The sequence below is a fragment of the Eptatretus burgeri genome, chromosome 15 (genome assembly GCF_056783735.1).
Source record: "Eptatretus burgeri isolate ZD-2024b chromosome 15, Ebu_testis_v1, whole genome shotgun sequence".
Lineage (NCBI taxonomy): Eukaryota > Metazoa > Chordata > Myxini > Myxiniformes > Myxinidae > Eptatretus > Eptatretus burgeri.
In genome coordinates this window covers 60,052,733-60,072,447 of record NC_140975.1, presented here as the reverse complement: position 1 = coordinate 60,072,447, position 19,715 = coordinate 60,052,733, and the positions used below count along the sequence as shown (strand labels likewise).

Here is a 19,715-nt window from a genome sequence, read left to right as displayed (position 1 = left end):
TTTTTCATTTCTGGATTGGAGTCGTTTGCTCGTGCTCATCTTGGAAAATAAATGTGAGTTCCATTCCAAGGAACTTCAACACAGGAGAAAGCTATTATTCCTTTCAAGGCCTGCACTATGATTGCCAAACTATGGTTGTCTGTCCATGCTCTATGCTTTTCAAATTCTTAGTAGCACAACCATTTTAAAAGTCTTTGATATGGCTCCACTGGGGTTCAAAGCGTTGACCTCCAGATTCAGAGCGGATGCTCTAACCATTAAGCCGAGTTCTCTTGCAAGGAACTTCAGCCTGCACTGTGATTTCCATGCTTGTTTGTCCATACTCTTTTTTTTTTTTAATGCTGAGCAGCACATACCATTTTAATGTCGTCATTATAACTTATCCCTGGTTAGAATAATATGAGTTATTTTACAAGGAATTTTGGTGCAGGATTCAGACCGTTATGCCTGTACAATGATTGCCAACCTATGGTTGTTTGGCCGTGTTCTATCTTTTTTTAAATTCTGAGCGTCTGGCAAGGAAGCAGTACGCACCATTTTAAAAGTCTTTGGTATGACTGCTCGGGTTCAAACCCTCAATCCCCCAGATTCATACTCAGAGGGGCCTCTTCAACCATGTTAACAGGAAATTAACTTTTTCCCTTTTTTAGGTCATCTCTTCAAGCATGACCTAATAATATGGGTGTCGATGTCCTTCGATCCGTCCGTCCGTCCCTCTGTCTGTCCGTCCGTTCACAATGAAGTTGAAGCGGGAGATCTGGTCATTAGTGATCCTGATAGAGGTCGATGAGACGTACACGATGGTATGACTTTCAAGGTCACCGAAGGTCAAGGTCAAGGTCACGAGGCCTTTGAAGTTGCGAAAATGCCGATTTTTCAAATTCTATCTCCTCCGCCATTTCTCAAGCAATCTTGAATTTGATTGTAGCATATGAATCTATGGGACAATATCTAAATTTGGTCGGGCCGGATTTTCGATATTCGCTTTCGTTTTCGTGTCACGTGACTTCAAAGTTGGCAAAAAATGCGAAAATGACGATTTTCAAAATCTATCTCCTCCTACATTTCTCAAGCGATCTTGAATTTGATTGTGGAATATGAATGTATGGGACAATATCTAAATTTGGTTGGGACGGATTTTCGATATTCCCTTTCGTTTTCGCGTCACGTGACTTCAAAGTTTGCAAAAACTGGCCTACCTTCAGGAGGTTATATATTCTCGACTGGGCATGGTAAAAGTTAGTGAATGGTGTCATTGCATAGCAGCTGACCTTGTCTTTCATATCCATTCGAAAGAATACCGATATCTTCGAATACGTACACGTCACGTGACTGAATTTTGCGAAAACTGCTTCATGTAGTTGCAAAATGACGATTTTCAAAATCTATCTCCTCCTACATTTCTTAAGTTATCTTGAATTTGATTGTGGCATATGAATCTATGGGACAACATCTAGATTTGGTCAGGCTGGATTTTCGATATTCACTTTTGTTTTCGCGTTACGTGACTTCAAAGTTGGCCAAAAATCCCTCCTGACCTGAGAACACTACACCCTAGTAACAGGAACTCATGCTTGTCTCACCCCCACACGGGGGTCATTTTTTTCAGTTCTTTCACTGTTGTTTCTTTTATTTATTTAATCATTTGCTTATTTTCGAATATTATGCATTTGGTTATTGTTGGTTAGCGAAAGGCAACTTCGTTTATTACATCTCTCACCTTTTCATTACAATACCTCATCATAATCTCCGTTGAACAAGATAGTATTAAGGTAGATATAGTAACTGGCCAAAGGGTGTCTGACAGGTGCGACCACCCAATCTTGCCATTGTGGATGTGTTGCGATGACCACTCGTGAACTTTCTTTCTCAGTCGATAGATTCCCTCATATTCTGTTTCCACATTAAGAGAAGAGGAATAAATACGGTTGATTCAAGATGAACTGTTTTCGAACACTTTAACCCGTGCCGTTAAGGCTTTAATGTCATTTTTCTTGTTCAGTTTGGTGATGTCATTATACACCAGTTGTATTTTCATGATTTTAGTCTTGGGTCTTGCAGCAACAAAGGTGGTTTTTATTTTTTTGTTATTTTTCAATTATAATTATTCATGACTAGCAGGGGCTACCCAGCCCTTCCAGGCGGTGGTTTCAGGACGTGTTGGACATTGAAAAGCCATGGAGTTATTGGCCTCGTGGTGGTTACCTTTTACCTGCAGGCCACAGGCACCAATGCCTGACCTCACATCCTAATATACACTTTATAGCAGCCTTTGGCCTCAAATTGGACTTCAAGGCCAATATGTGTTAGCTTTAAACCTTGTCCAGATTCTGAAGTACCTACATCCAGAATTTGGGGCCTCTAAACAAAAGGCTGTTATGCCTGTACAATGATTGCCAGTCTTTCCGACGCTACGTACGGTTCTGCCGTGAAAGATTAATGTACAAAAGCACAAACAAACACACAAACACTTGAAAATTTTCAAAAGAGATTCGATGCTTTTACTCTTTGCAAAGTACTGGAGCATATCACGACTAGTCGAGAAACGTTTCTAGGCGAGAACCAATCTTGGATGAGTCACCACTGCAAAGCAGGATATTCCGACTGAAGGTAGTAGGAATTGTTAATTTGTTCTTTGTGCCGGCGATAACTTGCCGACTCTTCACAAAATATAGTGGGAGATCTTTAACATGCTCCAAGACCCTCGGTGTTGCCAGACGTGTCCTCCGGCTTAACACCAATCCAAGGGACGGCGCACACATTGATGCCTCACCCTGCCTGCAAAACACCAGGACGTCAATTTATAGCTGGGATGAGATTTGTACCAGGCTAGGAGGTTCAGAGGCAGGTGTGCACACCTCTAGGCTCTCTCACCAGTCCAGCTTTTTTCCAAGTTACTTCTTGTTCCCTCAATTAACATTTCTTGCTCATTGGGCAAACGGATGTAATAATTTGCTGATTATTATTTACCGCAATCGAATAAACGCTGTTAGTATATGGAACAGTCACAACAAGAAAACGGTTATGTTGAGCAGTGTATTTGACTTTTTCTCTCCATCTCAGCCCTAAAGAATGTTTATTTATTTATTTATTCCCATGTTTTGTGCAGCTTACTTTGTTTACATACTTCTCAAGACGGAACATTCTCAGAGTAGTGTGACAAAAGAAAAAAAAAATTATAAATTTCGAAACTTCCTTCTTTGTGTGTACAGTATTTTCATTTTTTGTGCCAAAATGCTTTTGACCACATCGTCGTTGTCCATCGTCATGACAACTTTTTAACAATTTGCGTCATTTTTGCATTGCATTCGGAGCAGTTGGCCTGAAAGGTGCCTTTTAAGAATTATTATCATTGTTGTTGTGATTATTATTATTATTTGTGAAATTTTCAAAGCAGTATATGGATATTGATTTTTCTCTGCTCTGAATAATAATAATAATAATAATAATAATAATAATAATAATAAATTAATTAACAATCGGAGGCCTGTACTTTGTTGTTCGTTCAAGGTTCCGTCTATAACTCGCCTACTCTTTGTGGAAGACACAGTGGGACGTTTACTTTCGACCAGTGCTGGCAGACGAATTGTCCAGCTTAACGTCCATCCCTCGGCACAAGCATTGATGCTTCGCCCTGCCTGTGAAACACCATTATGGCAGTATATAGTTGGGTTGGGATTCTAACTCAGGCTACACAGCTCAGAAGGGTGTCTAGGCTATCCTACCAGCCCCTTCATTGTGAATATGGGAAAAATGAATGCTATTTAAGGTTTTGTTGCAATTTTGTATGGATAATACAATATTGCTTACTCGCTATTTTTACTTCCGCCACCAAAGGTGTTGTTTTCACCCTTGTTTGTCTGTCTGTTTGTCTGTTTTTGAGCAGGATATCTCAAAAAGTTATGGATGGTTTCGGATGAAAATTTGTGGATAGGTTGGGTGTGTGGCAATGACAAAAGATTGGGTTTTTTTGTGAAGATCCGGATCTGAATGCAATATTTTTTTTTAAGTGACTTCATTGAGAGATAGGGTCAAAAACGATATATTGCATGATATCTCAAAATTTTTTGGATTGGATTCTGATAAAACTTGGTGTATGAGTTGGTTCGGTGACAAGAACAAGCCGATTTAGATTTTGGATAAAGTCTGGATGTAGATCTGGCCTACCAGTGGGATACAAAAAGTAAGCTATTCAGCCCCCTCGAGGTATGCGCTCTACCCATTGCTGTTCTAGTTTGTCAATGTTTTTAGCCAGAAATATTTTTCTACTTTGCTCAGTGTGTTTATGTGCTCCCCTCGAGTGCTCGATTGATGGTGACAGCTGATCAGGTAGTTGTTTTTGTTCCTGGTCTTAGTGCTTGAGGATTTGAACAGCAGGTTAGAGGCTCAAAGTATCATCAGGGTGGGTGGGTGGGTGGGTGTGAGTATAAATGGAACATTGCAGCATCAGCAGGCATTCCAATTTAGGATGTTGTATTTTACACCCCCCTCCCCCACCCTACTCCCGTCCCCATGTTTCATAGTTAAGGTTTGGTGATACTTGAACATTTTCTTGGGAATTCTTCAATTAAACATGGCATTCTATTTTAATGTTTCTCATAGTTAAGGTGATTTGCACTTTCAAAATGCTGATTCTTTAAAAACAAATAATAATTTTGGACCTTTTTAATACATCTTATATATTATTTCCCAGTTTGTGGTTTCGTGTCGCGCTATCTTCGACTTTGTTCTGCACTCGAGTAACGTGATATTCGGCTTTCATTATCCCAAAGACCATATGAGGTGCATGGTACAAAAAAAGTAAATAAAATGGTTCTGAAACAGTGAAATCGTATTCCACTTACTGCATTAAAGTAAAATTACTACTGATACTCTGCATCAGTTCCTTTCTCAAACACACCCACCCCAACATGTCGCGCAGAGCGCGGGATATGCTAGTGTTAACTAACGCTTTGTTATCATGCTCTGCCAGTATCTTAAAAGCTTTCTGATCTGCCATTAATGTGAACATAAATAAGCATCTTCAGTGAGAGGTGAGACATTTGAATTGCATCATTATGAATTCAATGTAAATTAACTGCAAACAGCAATATTCTAATTGTATTTTTCCAAACCGACTGAGGTTGTATATAAGTAAATGAATTATGGGTGACCTCAAAGGTGAGAGATGAATGGAAAAATAAAAAGCTTTGAATCCTCTACTGCGGTTTACACTGTGCTTATGGTAGAATAATGATTTGTCTCCACCAAGGAGTTCTGAACTAGTTCAGGACAGATTTTTAGTGTCTTGGCTCACCAGACATGCACACTCGGATCACTAGTTGATTCCCATGAAACCAAAATGGCTTATTTATCCTTCTGGCTTTCATCCTGAGTATGGGCTTTTGCTCGTGGGGAAATGTGGAGTTTCGTTTGAGCTTGAACTGGTTCTGGCCTGAACCATTTCAGAACTTGCTCGTGGAAAGAAGGCAAAATAGACTCGTGGAATAGCTCAAGATGTAATATACTGCAATGAGTGCGGAGAGGTGGGAAGGTGGGCAGGGTTTCCGAGACGTGTGTGTGTGTGTGTGTGTGTGTGTGTGTGTGTGTGTGTGTGTGTGTGTGTGTGTGTGTGTGTGTGTGTGTGTGTGTGTGTGTGTGTGTGAGAGAGAGGTTGATTGTTGTAATTATTTCATGAATTTCCTCTTATTTTATCCATCACTTGCCCTTAAAAAACAAAAAAAAATCTGCATGTGCGAAGCAAAAAGCGGAGTTAAGCAATTGCTTCACTTTGTCTGTCTCCAGACATCAGTCTATGATTGAGGAACTCTTTAATTTCAATTGCATTTTATATTTTGAACACTGCAGAACTCGAATCTGAACACGAACCTCCAGTTTAGCAGTACTTTGGCTCTGAAATTGACAAACGTACGGACTCTCACCTCGATTGTGCGTGCACATTGCGCAGAGAGGAGTAAGGTAATTCTTTCAGTCTGTCTACCTGTCTGGCAGTCAAACAAAATTACCGTCGGGCAGAAAATCATTCCAAACAGGAAACATCCTGTTTTAGGGACAGCATAAAGGACATCAATAACTAATGTAACGCGTTGAACAAGGTGGTGTAAAAGACGGTGCATCAACGACGGTAAACTTCCAAAAAATTTTAATTTTTTTTACCCCTACAGCCTTTAAAATCTTATATACTTGAACACTGCAGAACACAAATCACATTATTGCCAGTTTCATCAACCTTCCAGCAGCACTTGGAAAATATTTGTCTCCTCATGCCCTGAGGGCTGAGTAATTGTGAGATTCAACATTCAGACAAATGTGACGTGCCTATCACTGTTGTTTTTTTGTTGTTTGCTTGTTAGTGCAAAACACAAATAAAGAGGTTTGAAAGACTCTGTTCATGTCCTTTCCCTCAAGACTACACGGGATAAGGTGTTCTATGAACGCTCTGGTTTTGCTCCCATCATTCCCTCCTCAACTTTATGCGTTATTATGCTAAAACAATTCGCGCATGCGTACGGAATGCGTTTGCTTGGCGGTGAGAGTTCAGTGGATGGTACATGTAACTGCAACAGAACTGAACTTTGAGCCATATAAGCTGGCTTTAATTTCCCCCAGAAGCAAAGAGAACAGGCGATCAAATTCTTGCTCTTCCCCGAGTCTCGATCTTGTACAGAATTAATTTTATCGTGCTGATGGTCCGTCGGCAGAAAACTGCATCGGCGGATATTATGTCGTATTTATTAACACTCACTTGTGCATATCACATGTCTCGTCATGGCTTTTGAAAAGAGAAGACATTGAGTCCAGGGCCCTGGCTGAGTTCCATAGTTCTGTTTTTGTGCGGCTGTTAGGACAGCAGCCTGACCAAAGTTTTTTTTTCACGAACCACCTCGTCATGACTGACTTTCAACTGAAGGTGGCAGGAATTTGTAATTTGTTCAGGAAGAGGAGGAGGAGATATCTCACCTCCTCTTCATGAAAGACGCCATTGCATTTTTAACATCCACTAACTAATGCTCGCAGGTGAGACACCTGGCGTAATGTCCATCCGAGGCACGTCACACATTGTGATGGAATCCCCTGTCTGTGAACCACCAATCTGACAGTATATAGTTGGGTCGGGAATCGTACTTAGACTAGGTATCTACCTCTGCACCATGCTTTCAGGCAGAATTGGATGTTGATGTTTCCGTTGATGAAACCTTTTTCTCGACGTTTGAATTTCTCTTCCTTTTGAGCACTCTGAATAGCTTTACACCTTAGTTATTCATAGGTTTCACAAACAACCTTCGTCGGTTGTTGCAATCTCAGTAGGTTGCACAAACGTAAGACAGGTTCCATTGGACAGTGTCCTACATTGATTTGTCCTGTGTCCGGATGTCATTGTATTTGCAAAATTGAGGTTCCTCCTTGTGCAGCATTACAAAAATAGTCATAGTGATGATAATTATTATTGTTCAATGGAATGTATTTGACATCAGCCATGTGTTTGGGCATTGTGTGGAAAAATGAAAGGTCAAAGGTTGAGCACGTGAGGCAATAGGCTTAGCCTGGCTCAAGTCTTTCGTTGCCTGCGATTCTCCAAGTCCCCTAAACGGCAGGAAGCATTGCTCACAGCTGGGCTGCTTGGACACAGCCAGAATTGACGTTCTTGGCACTCGTCGCCCACTTGTTAAGAGGCAGCACCATGAGTAATGAGGAATGACTTAAGTACTGCTTTATCCTATCACGTGCTGACTTCAGCACAAAACATTCTGGATTTTCGAGTGCTGCACATGTCAAGCACTGCACGATTGTTTTTCATCATCGGGCTCCGTTCCCCAGAACCTATCGTACACTCCACGCACCAAAACATTACCTTGTTGCTGTGTAAGCAAAGGCGGAGAGACAAGAGGGCAAGGTTGTTTGCATGGTACAGTGCGTATGGTAAAAGGTATGTTAAAGAAACATTGTGAAATACCCCAAGAAGAAATGCATTCCAAGTGTTCCCATCGTGTATAGCCTTTTTGGCTGCTGGTTGCATCATTGGTTAGGGGCGCAGCTATGCCGCTGATGCAGCACCCCTATTACCAGTGCACACTGGTGCTCATTTCGCCGACCTCAGAAGGATGACAGGCTGAGTCAACCCCCTGGTATTAATTCGGCAGCCAACGGGGCTCAAGCTCAGGACCCAAGGATCCCAAGCCACCACCCTAACCGCTAAGCCAACGCCAGGCTAATGTATTCCAAGTGTTGAAATTAGTCGATCCTTTTGACGTCAACCATTTTCAAGGAATCTTTCGAGGCCTGACCATCTCAGAAGATGTATTTTATTTTATTGTATTTACTTAATTATTGATTTTGAAATGTATGTTTCCTGGACACCTTTCATGGGAATCCTGACAGTTTTGGTCCCTGGCCCGACCTCTCATATTTGGCAAACTGTTGTTCCAGTTAAGGTGGGGGGGGGGGGTTCCCCCAAGGCCAATTAAAATGCATCATATTTTAGGGTGGAACTTTGCGGCAGGTGAATGAAGCAAAAACTATTCAAGATGTCACAAAAACATTGCAGTGATGATTGACAACTTTATATTTATCACAAATCTAATAAGTGATTTGTGATATATTGTTATTCACAAATCTTGGGAACATTTGTGTTCCTTGGGATTTGTCTTTTCCTTGGGATTCACAAATCTTGGGATTTGTGATATATACATTTGTGATATATCACAAATCTAATAAGTGATATCCGCAAGGTTTGGTGGGATATTGAGTGGTGATTCTGTAACATCTTTTTGAATGTCCATCCTGTCACGATACTTCCAAACCTTGATATAATGACTGGCCAGGTAACACGTGCAAAAGACAAAAAGGATTTTGACATCATTAGGTGGAGATTATTGGTCCCGATTTACAAGAATTACCCCAGTGGTAAAGCGGTAAAAGAGAAGTTTGAGAAATAGAAGAAACCAAAAAATATTAAGCATTTAACCATGAAAAGACAAAAAGTTTTTAGTTGATGTATGTGACACCACATTCCGAAACGAGCCTTCTCTTCATTCGCACTGGTGAACTTTTGGACGAGCCTGAAGTTTACTTTCTAAACCATACATCAATGATTATTTGCACGAGATTGTTGTACTGTTGTGTACTTTATGCCAGTTTTGTATGACGTCGTTTGTATTGTCTTTCTCTCTTTCAGGTGTGTGGTTGTTCTACTGAGTCCCAAGAAACGCAAGCAAACTCACATACTCAATGCTTCGAGGTAAGGCTCACACCGGTCATTTGATCTCGATGTCAATGGCAAGGTGATCTCTTTTTATGGCAGGCAATGCGATGCCCACATTGTCTTTTCCATTCGAACTGTAACAAAGGAATGAATCTGAACACTTTGACATGTTTTTCTCTCAGCTGTAGGTGTCAAAATTGTTTTGCAAATTATGACATCATTGGCTCGTTCGTGTTGCTGTAATGTAAAACGTTTGCTTTATTAGTCCCCTACCGGTTTCACCGGAAGAGACTATAGGTTTGCTGTCCATCTGCCCGTCTGTCCGTCCGTCCCACCTGTGGGTTTTCAGACTTTTTTTTCCCATACCCTTTAACATATTCAGCTGAAACTTGGTACATGGCTTTATTATGATAAGTTACAGAACAAGTTCAAGTTTCATGGCATTTCATCACTTTTTCACAGAGTTATGCCCTTTTTAAACTTAGAAAATATCACATATTATACATGGGTCAGTGTTCAGCTGCCCTGACTACACCCCACTGCTTTACACCCATTGGCTGGACAGCTGGCCTGACTCCACTCCAATAATATCATGCAGCACAGATCGGTAGGCCTCAGGCCTTAGGCCATGGCCCAGGACAATTGGAAAACCAGGTATATAACAACGATGTTTTATATGCACATTAGCTGTACGCATGTTTTTGCTTCATGTGTGTACATCAGGTTATTTGAATATGAAATAGGCAATGCCTAGAAACGAACGAAACATGGTGGGTTAGAAAGGTTCTTCGTCTTCATTTTGGTTCCGGTATTGGCTTGAGCATGTGTTAAAGCAAACTAATTTTTGTCTCCGGTTTGTTATCCCAGTTGTCTTTATTGGTTTCTAGTCTACAAAAGATATCAGAAAATGGAAATTGCTTTTACTTTTATTTTGCCAAATAGACCCAAATATGGTGGGGAATAGGGTTTCTTCTGGTTCATTGGGACCGGTAGGGGACATGTATTGCAAAGCAATTCTCGCTCTTGTTTATTTACTTAATTTTTTTGCGTAATAAGTCAAAGCTATGGTAATGTAGTGATAGTGAATGTAAAGTTGGATAAAACAAGAAAGGGAATGAGCGAACAACACAAAAGGAGAGATAGAGATAGAGAGGAGGGGAGGAATCACAAGTAACCTCCAGGTAAGAGAGTAGGGTTAATGGGGGTACGAGATGTTGATGCATGCTGAAGTATAATGGCGAAGCGTGATTTGGGCTACATAAGCACCGTATAGTTTACTTAAACAAGTGCAATCACTCCTGCAAAAAAAAAAGGCCGCAGAATTTACAAACACGGTTCTGTGGAGGTGGAAATTTTCGCATGATTAAGTTTTCACGCTGAGCGACATGAAAATGTGTTGACGTGTTTTTAATTTTGCAGAGCGGGTACAAGACACGTGACAATCTCAATGACGTTAACCATGTGAGACCCAGCGAACGTTTGCATAAGGAAAGAATAACTAGTGGTTTAACCAGAACCGAAGAGAAACGGACATCAAAACATACTTGATTGTATACTAAGGTTTATGAATCCAGTGTAAATCGTACGGAACCAAAGAAGCATTCTATGTATCCAATGAAATACGGATTGCAAAATACGATGGGAAAGTACAGTAAAGCATATCAAATCAATAGTTTATTGATAGTAGAGATTAGTAAATTCATGGTCTCTATTTTTAATCGCCAGCAAGTTGCCCGTGCCCGCATGGGATTCGAAACGGGGTAGTCGTGGAGAGGGAAAAATGCAAATGGCATCTGTCATCGAGCCGGCAAGCTGGGAGTAACAATTCACATTTATTGCCACATCTGATACAATTTAAATGCTCTAATGCCGGTGCGGTGCTCCATTTGAAACTCTGTTCGATTATATTTAGCTTTTTGATGCCTAGGCTCCATAATAAAAATTTTGCATTGGTGTCAAAGCCAGTGACCAATTGCAAATTAATAGTAGGATTCCAATCCCTGGTCTTGGCTTCACTGTCTCCACAAGCTGGTGCAGGACTTTCTCCCGTTCCAGCTTTCAATATTTCCCCATTAGCCGCATGGACAGACGGTGCATCAAGCCCTGCTTGAACCAAGATTACAGGTTTTGAGAAACATTGAAGTTCGTCCGCTTTTGAAATCTGCTTCAAACAACGAAGTGTATTTTACGTTGAATTGTTGATGATGAAGTCCAGTTCTGGAGCTGCGAACAGTGTGGACCCACGCTCCACTTGATGGCCAAGCACATTGCTTGCTACTCACTCCGGCATGACTGGCAACTGTATATGTACGGCACGAGCATCTTTTGTGTGATGTGCTGTAATCTCCAAAAAAGATAAATTATATTCGCACGATGTTAAAGTCGTGCTTCTCTGTTGTAGTATGAAGCAGTAATGTAGGACTCGAGCCCATTTATTGGGGGAATTGGGCTCGGATTCCAAATGCCAAGGACTCAGACTCTGCCCGATTCCGGCTCGAGTCCGGCAAAATTTAGTGTACAGTAAAACTTCACCATTTGCGTATTCGCTTACCTCTGTGTACATGTTCACCATTCATAGGGTACAATGTTTCGCATATCTGCGGGGTTTTTTTTTTCCTGCAGTTCCACACTCAGGGTTCAAAATTTGTTTCGCACTGTTCTTTTTATTTTCGTTGTGCTCCACTTGCAATTCAAAAACAAGTTACTCCATTGTGTGAAGTTGACTATGCGGAGTAAAACTAGGTGTTTAATGACCCTTTACAACCTAAAATAAAGGAAGTAAAAAAGCTATTGGACCATCCTTTCCATGTCGTACTCTAACCTTTTAACACGATACTTCATGCTAAATTAGCAAAAGACATGTGGAAGTATTCTAAATACATTTTCTAAATAACGTAATCTAATTATGTCCTTTTTTTAACATAAATTTGTGTTTAATTTAGTTTTTCTGCAATCTCGGCATCTCGATTTCCACAGCAGCAAAACTACGTACAAGGTTCGCTGCATATTTTTGAGGTCTCAAACAGTTAGGGTTATGGTTACATTTTACTTATTCTCTCTCTCTATCGAGTGCAGCCTGTGGCTGCTGGTTGCATCATTGGTTGAGACGCAGCGATGCCACTGATGCAGTGTCCCCCTTACCAGTACACTGGTACTCATTTTGCCGACCTCAGAAGGATGACAGGCTGAGTTAACCTCCTGGTGTATTTTAATTCAGCAGCCAACGGGGCTTGAACTCAGGACCTTTGGATCCCAAGCCACCACCCTAACCACTAAGCCAACACCAGGCTTATTTTACTTATTAAGACTACATCATGAAGTTTTCAAAGCTCCATTTTGTGTTAGCTCCATCGAGCAGACTGAAAGTCACTGTTTTTGAATGATTTAAGTCTACAATTTGAGCCATGTTTGTTCGATGCTGTTTTGGACTTTCATAACATTGACAGTTGACAAATAAATGCAAATTTTTCTGCCATATTTTCTGGACAAGAGTCTTATGCTATCAGAAACTTTGTAGTCCGAAAAGAATGAGAAAACTACAGGAAGAACGCCATAATCTTGAATAAAACCTTGATGCAAGTCGCACTGAGTCGCACTGTTAGTCAGTATTGATATTTTATTGTCTTCATTTACATAACTAGTACGGGCCCGTAGGTGCGTGCCCATAGGTGAGTGCCAATATGTGCAGCCTCTCTCTCTCTCTCTCTCTCTCTCAAACCTCGAAGGCACATCCGCGGCTCCCCAGCAATATTCCTGGCAAGTTTCAATCATGAAAAAAAAATAAAAATAAATATACATTAATTGTGACGTCATTCGTGACGTCATAGCACCGTGTCTTGTCATTGGTCGACAGATAAATGGCCGTAACTTGGTAACCGCTCGCCCGATCAATATCAAACCTTGAAAAGGCACATCCGCGGGTCCCCGGCAATATTCCTGGCATGTTTCAATCCGATCGGACCGGCGGTCGTCGAGAAACGGCGGTCGCAGACACACAGACCTACACACACAGAGATTGCTGGAATTATAGATAGACTAGTACGGGCCCGTAGGGGCGTAAACGATGACTGGATTGGGGCATTATTTCAATTAGATTGGACCAACCGTATCATAAATGGCCATAACTTGGGAAACACCTGGGAAACATATTCAGGTCTCCAGCGTCAATTGTGATGTCATCAAATGAAGAAGAATTGTGACGCCCCCTCTCTATCGCTCCCCCCTAGTCTCGCCCCTCCTCTCTCCCCTCCTCTCTCGGTCCTCTCTCTCGTCCCCACTCACCCCCTCTCTCGCCCCCTCCTCTCTCCCTCTCTCTCACCCCCTCTTTCCCCCCTCTCTCCCTCCCCTCTCTTGCCCCCTCTCTTCCCCCCTCTCTCCCCCTCTCTCCCCTCACTCTCCCCTCTCTCTCCCTCCTCTCTCTCCCCTCTCTCTCCCCCTCTCTCACCCCGAGTCTCACCCCTCCTCTCTCCCCCTTCCTCTCTCGCCCCTCTCTCTCGCCCTTCTCTCTCGCCCCCACTCCCACCCCTCTCTCACATCCCCCTCTCACACCTCCTCTCCCGTCCCCCTCTCTCGCTCTCTCTCTCTCTCGTCCCCACTCCCACCCCCTCTCTCTCCCCCTCTCTCCCCCTAGTCTCGCCCTTCCTCTCGCCTTTCCTCTCTCGCCCCTCTCTCTCACCCCTCTCTCTCACCCCTCTCTCTCGCCCCCACTCTCATCCCGCCCTCTCCCGTCCCCCCTCTCTCGCAGATATTGGTCGACAGATAAATGGCCGTAACTTGGAAACCGCTCGTTCGATGAATATCAAACCTCAAAAAGGCACATCCGCGGGTCCCCAGCAATATTCCTGGCAAGTTTCAATCAGATCGGACCGTCAATCGTGCAAAAAAAAATTAATAAACAATAAATAATTAAATAAACATGAATTTTTACGTCATTCGTGATATCATAGCAACGTGTCCTGTCATTGGTCGACGGATAAGTGGCCATAACTTGGGAACCGCTCGTCCAATCGATATCAAACCTCGAAAAGGCACATCCGCGGGTCCCCGGCAATATTCCTGGCAAGTTTCAATCCGATCGGACCGGTGGTCGTCCGGTTATTAATAATTTGGGGACAAAATTGGCATGATACGGTGAGAAGGTGGAACGACACCTTCAGCTGCCATATGTTCACCTTTTCAACACTGAAAAAGCAGTAAAATGGCCGTAACTTGGGAACCGCTCGTCCGATCGACATCAAACCTCGAAAAGGCACATCCGCGGGTCCTCGGCAATATTCCTGGCAAGTTTCAATGAGATCGGACTGGCGGTCGTCGAGAAACGGCGGTCGCAGACAGACAGACAGACAGACAGACAGACACACAGAGATTGCTGGAATTATAGATAGATACATAAACACAAAAAAAATCTTTCTTTTTTTCGCCACTTTACAATACACTTTCAGCACAGGACTCGGACTTAGGACCACTGGACTCGGACATTGACCAGGTGGACTCGAATACAGCACTGGTGTGAAATTCGTGAAAATTGATGTCGTGTGAATATCTCCACTTCTATCGTTTTTTTTTTCCAAGTTGACAGCCAAACTCGGCTTGCCTCGGACTTAGCTCAGTCGGGCAACTCGCCGAGTTCGAGTTTGGGTTGAGGAACTAGGTGCACCACGTGCTTGATGTCCCGGAGGGAGAGTGCAATTGAACAGTCTCAACATATGGGAGTGGAGGTGTGTGAAAAGCCTGCATTTTAGATTTGAACCATGAGGGAGGTTATGGTAAGATCGTCTGGATCCCAGAGGAAATGAGGAGCATCGTGCTGATAGAGCAGAGAAACTAGACTGGTGGAAAGGCTTATGGGAGATTTAACTCGTACGCACTTTGCTCCGACGCAAACTACCATTGTCATGGGTAGTTGTATTTGGCAACAGTTTGGAGTTTTTATTTCAAATGCAATTATTAATCATGTTTTTTTTTTTTCATTGATCTTCGGCTCACCAAGGATTGTGTACTCAGTCGCCTGCAAGTAAGAAATGAAAGAAACCATTCATTAATATGCAAGCCAAAGTCATTAATAGAAATCAATGTGTACTTGACAGAAATTACAAGGACATTGGAAGATGAACCTAAACACATATGGTGTCTGGGTTTCTTCACCTGGGATCCTTGCTTCGTGAGGCAGGGATTTGGATGGGAACTCCAACAGGGAAACCCATGAAAAGAATCAAAAAAATATAGATGTTCTGCAGAAATAATAATCCATTATGTTTTTAATAACATAATGATAATAGCTTCATGGAAATGCAGGAAATTCAGGAGGTGTTTGAGGAGTGGAAGGATGCGCTCGAGAGACATGGATTGAGGATGAGCTTCGATATGATTGGGGTAATGTGGAAAGCAGAGAAAGAAACTGAACATCAGTTTAGAGGGGAAGAAGATCGAGCCAAAAAGGAGATTTGAGTGTCTAGGTCAGGGGTTCCCAAACCCAGGGTCATGACCCAAACTTGAAACACCCCCCCCCCTCAAAATCTTAGTTTTTGAGGGGGGGGGTTCATGTCAAAAGCATTTTCTCTGACAATTTTTATCATAGGTACATTAGGTACCAGTATCATTTGGGTTGCGAGGCAAATGTGATTTCATTTTTTGGGTCATGCACAAAAAAGTTTGGGAGCCACTGGTCTAGGTGGAACGTTGACTAATGTTCGGAGACAGAGGTGTGGAGGAGGATACGAGTGGGTGCATGTTTCATGGCGGACAGGAAAATATCAAGAAAAATGAAAGGTTCTCGGACTTGTGTAGAGATATCATGATATCGATATAGAGTATAGTGTTTGGCCTGATCTCTCAATGGTGAGGAATCACTTTAAAATTCTCGTATCCAGATCCGAATCCAGATAATCACCGAAATCTAATCAATTTGTCCTTCTCACACACCCAACCTGTCCACCAAGTTTCATCTGAATCTGTTAACTTTTTGAGATATTCTGTTCACAGACAAAACAAACAGACAGGGGTGAAAACATAACCTCTGTCCACCTTCAGCGGTGGAGGTAACAACAGAGGCTGCGAAAACAACTGGGTCAGAAGGATAGAGGGAGTGAAGAGGGTGGATCAATGAAGGATGGATGAACTGAGGGAGGAGATCAATGTGAGGATGAGCTTTACAGAGTGATTGGTGAAGAGCCATCTGAGGTAGGCTGGGCACCTGATGCGGATGGAGGGAGAGGGAATGACAAAGAAAGCAGGTGGGTCGTGGGAGCGAGGTAGGAGGGAAAGAGGTTGACCACGGCTGAGATGGGAGGATTGTGAAAGGAGGGACGTAAGTAAGATGGGGGTGGCGGGAGAGTGGAGAGAGTTGGCTGAGGATAGAGGGAAGTGGAGGAGTATTGTACAAAATTTGGGGCAGCAGCAGCTTGGTACGATTAAGCCTCGCCCTATTTTGATAATAGAAAATGCCAATTGAATATTCCACCATCTGGGATAAGTACCATATCTAAATAGCATGCATATCCACATGCTGTTGGTTGTTAGGATGCATGTGATTGTCAACAATGATTTGGGATGCAATTTGCCAGCAGTGTTCTTTTAACACTTTCAAGCCTTGCTTTCGGCCCGTCATCCTTCCGAGGTCGGCAAAATGAGTGCCAGCATGCTGGTATACTGTGTCGGAGTGACGACCCGTCCAGGATTGTGCCCAATAGCCAAGGAGACTGCTGAAACAGCACCAACGCTCTGCACATAGTATGGTCCCAATCTCCTGTCCTTCTTGCTTCCTGGTTCAGGAGAGTCAAAATAGTTATCCGTTTACTTTTTGATCAATTGTTCTTCCTTTCGAAACGGTGAACTACCTCATTACCACTGCAATGCTGAACCAAACCATCGTGTGTGGATCCTCAGTAATGGCATGAAGCTTTATTAATGTTTTTGTATTTTCTTGACAGTCTTTCCCAAAATGTCCATGTGTGACAAAAACACTAATGTGAAGACTCGTGTTGTTGTCACTAGTTGAGCGAGCTTCTCCGAGTCCATCATTTTTATTTGTTTTTCTTTTTTGCCCCAGGCACTCGTGTGCACACAAACATCTTCTCGGTCTCTCTGGCATGTAAAACGCCATTGGTTGGACAACAAGTCTGTGTCACGTGGAACTTTCCAGATGGGGTTTGAAGTTTTTGACGTTTGTCAGGGTTCCATGAACCGTGGCAGAATGATGTGGTTTGACCGGCCCGTCGTGCTTTTATTTGGATGTAATGACAGATGACAAAACAAAAGTTTTTAGAAGTCTATTTGGGTTCTGACAGTACAGTAGAAAGAGAGGGGAGAAACACGCAAATAGCAGGGACGAGGGACAAAATAGAGGGGGATTTGGACAAATAAGAGATGTGGGAAAGAATGAGGGTTAGGGGAGGACGTGCAGGGTGTGGATAAGATTCATAAATGATGTTCATAAATAGAACCTGATTGTATATAGTTATAAGGAATAAAAATGAGGACGTGTTTTGAGGAACTGGGGTGGGTGGGAGTGGGGAGTAGGCTGCAATCATGAGTAATGAGCATCCTTTTGATGATTTTGTTGAAACGACTGACAGGATGCATACATGCTCCATGTTTGTGTCTCGCATGCCAGTGCAGGGAACATCAGCTTGGTGTTGTTTTTGATATTGTTTTTGACGCATTTCTCAATGTTTCTACAACAGCAGATTATACATCAAATATTGAGAGGGTGAATTTGTAGGTACGGCGATGCCGATCAGTGTTTAAGTACTGGATGAAGACGTGGATTTTTCACATCCATTTGGTCTGCTTCGATGTTCTCGTTTTCGGCCATCATTGTTCGTGGCTTTTGCTAACACCACGACGCTGATAGTGAAACCGCGGTGTAAACATTGGGTATTAATAGCCCATAAATTTAAAACTCTGTCCACGCCCAAAGAACAACAAAGAGTTGGTAAAACGTAAAGGGAGGGATTTTTGATTGGCTTGCAACATTGGACATGATATGCACTTTAGAAAGTATAAAAGCCATTAAACGCCAATGGGAGGAAGTACGTTTTGTTCCAGAAATGTTCTCTGCGATAAATGTTTCACTTCGAGAAGTCCTTGGGCTATATCTCGGACAGTGTCGTTATTTAATGATTTTATTTTATTACTACTTTGACCTCCAGGTGGCATGGGTTTTAATTTTGTGCATTATTCCCTCATCACGCTTGCCATTGCTTTTCATCACTGATAGATTCAGGATTCTGATCATCGTAGATGGATGGGGAGTGTGGTTACTGTCCCAAGGGCTGTCATGTGACTGCCACTTTCGGTTGTTCATGGACTTTGGCATATCTGATCATAATATTCTGGGGGAGGCGGGCATTAAAAGAATAGAAATATAAAACAACGAAGGTAGTTTCGAAAATCGAGGTAAATATTCAATTCAGCCTTAATGTATTTGGTCGAATAAAGGCTGGCAGGATCACTTGGAGGTACGCACACTCATCTCCGAGCTGTATAGACTAGGTTCGAATCTCAACCCAGCTATAAATTGTCATCCTGGTGTTTCACAGGCAGGCTGAGGCATAAACATGCAGACCGTCCCTTTGATATACGTTAAGCCGGAGGACTCGTCTACCAGCACTGGTCATTGGCGGACGTTAAAGAACTCTAGGTTGGTGTCTTTCACAAAGTGTCGGCGAGTTCTCACCGCCACCCTGAACAAATTCCAAATTCCTGTCCTGAAGGCAATGGCAACCCACCCAGCATCACCTGTACCAAGAAACTGCTTAGTCAGCACCGACACTCTCTAAAGAGTTTGGTACATCGATTTAGTTCAATTAAAGAGAAAATAGAATCAATATGGTTGCAATCAGTGTGGGGCTTTTTATATGGTACTCGCAGGGGCTACCCGGTGCTGCCCGGTTGGCCGAGTTTTTCCCAGCGCTGGTTTCGAGATGTGTTGGGCATTGAAAAGCTATGGAGTTATTGGCCTCATAGTGGTTACCTTTCACCTGCGAGCCAGCGGCAGCACTGCGTGACCCCATATCCCAATATACACTTTATAGCGGCTTTCAATGGCCACAAAATGGACATCAAGGTCAACGGGTTGTTGCGTAAAACCTTGCCCAGATTCGGAAGTACCTACACCTAAAATTTGGGGTCTCTAGGTGCTACGGGTTGGCCATGAAAGAATAACGTACATACAAAACACAAACAAACACTTGAAAATATTTATTACAAGATAAAGGTAAAAATGTTTGGAATTTAAACCCCTCCCCTGCATTTTATAATAATAATAATAATAATAATAATAATAATAAGTAGCGGTACATTTAAAGTACACCACTCCCATGCCAAATAAATAAATAAATAACAAATCCTCCAGTGCGCGACATTACCTTGGTGCCCGGTGATGCCGCCATGCAGCACATGGAGACAGGATTTGGAGGGAACAGTGTGCAATAATTGGTTACTTCGTTGATTAATTGCATAATTTAGATAAGTAAAAAGCAATTGTAAACTAATTAATTTCTTAATCAATTGG

At 42.4% G+C, this 19,715-nt stretch overlaps 1 protein-coding gene across 4 annotated transcripts in view; it reads left to right on the top strand.

The window, feature by feature from the left end:
• MAPKBP1 (mitogen-activated protein kinase binding protein 1) overlaps positions 1-19,715 on the top strand; it is a 148,466-nt gene that overhangs the window by 7,690 nt on the left and 121,061 nt on the right. For all 4 annotated transcript variants that reach the window (XM_085856233.1, XM_085856235.1, XM_085856234.1 and 1 more), the window contains one exon: positions 9,176-9,238. In XM_085856233.1, coding sequence (XP_085712359.1) covers positions 9,176-9,238 — 63 coding nt within the window. The remainder of the gene's footprint in view (positions 1-9,175; positions 9,239-19,715) is intronic.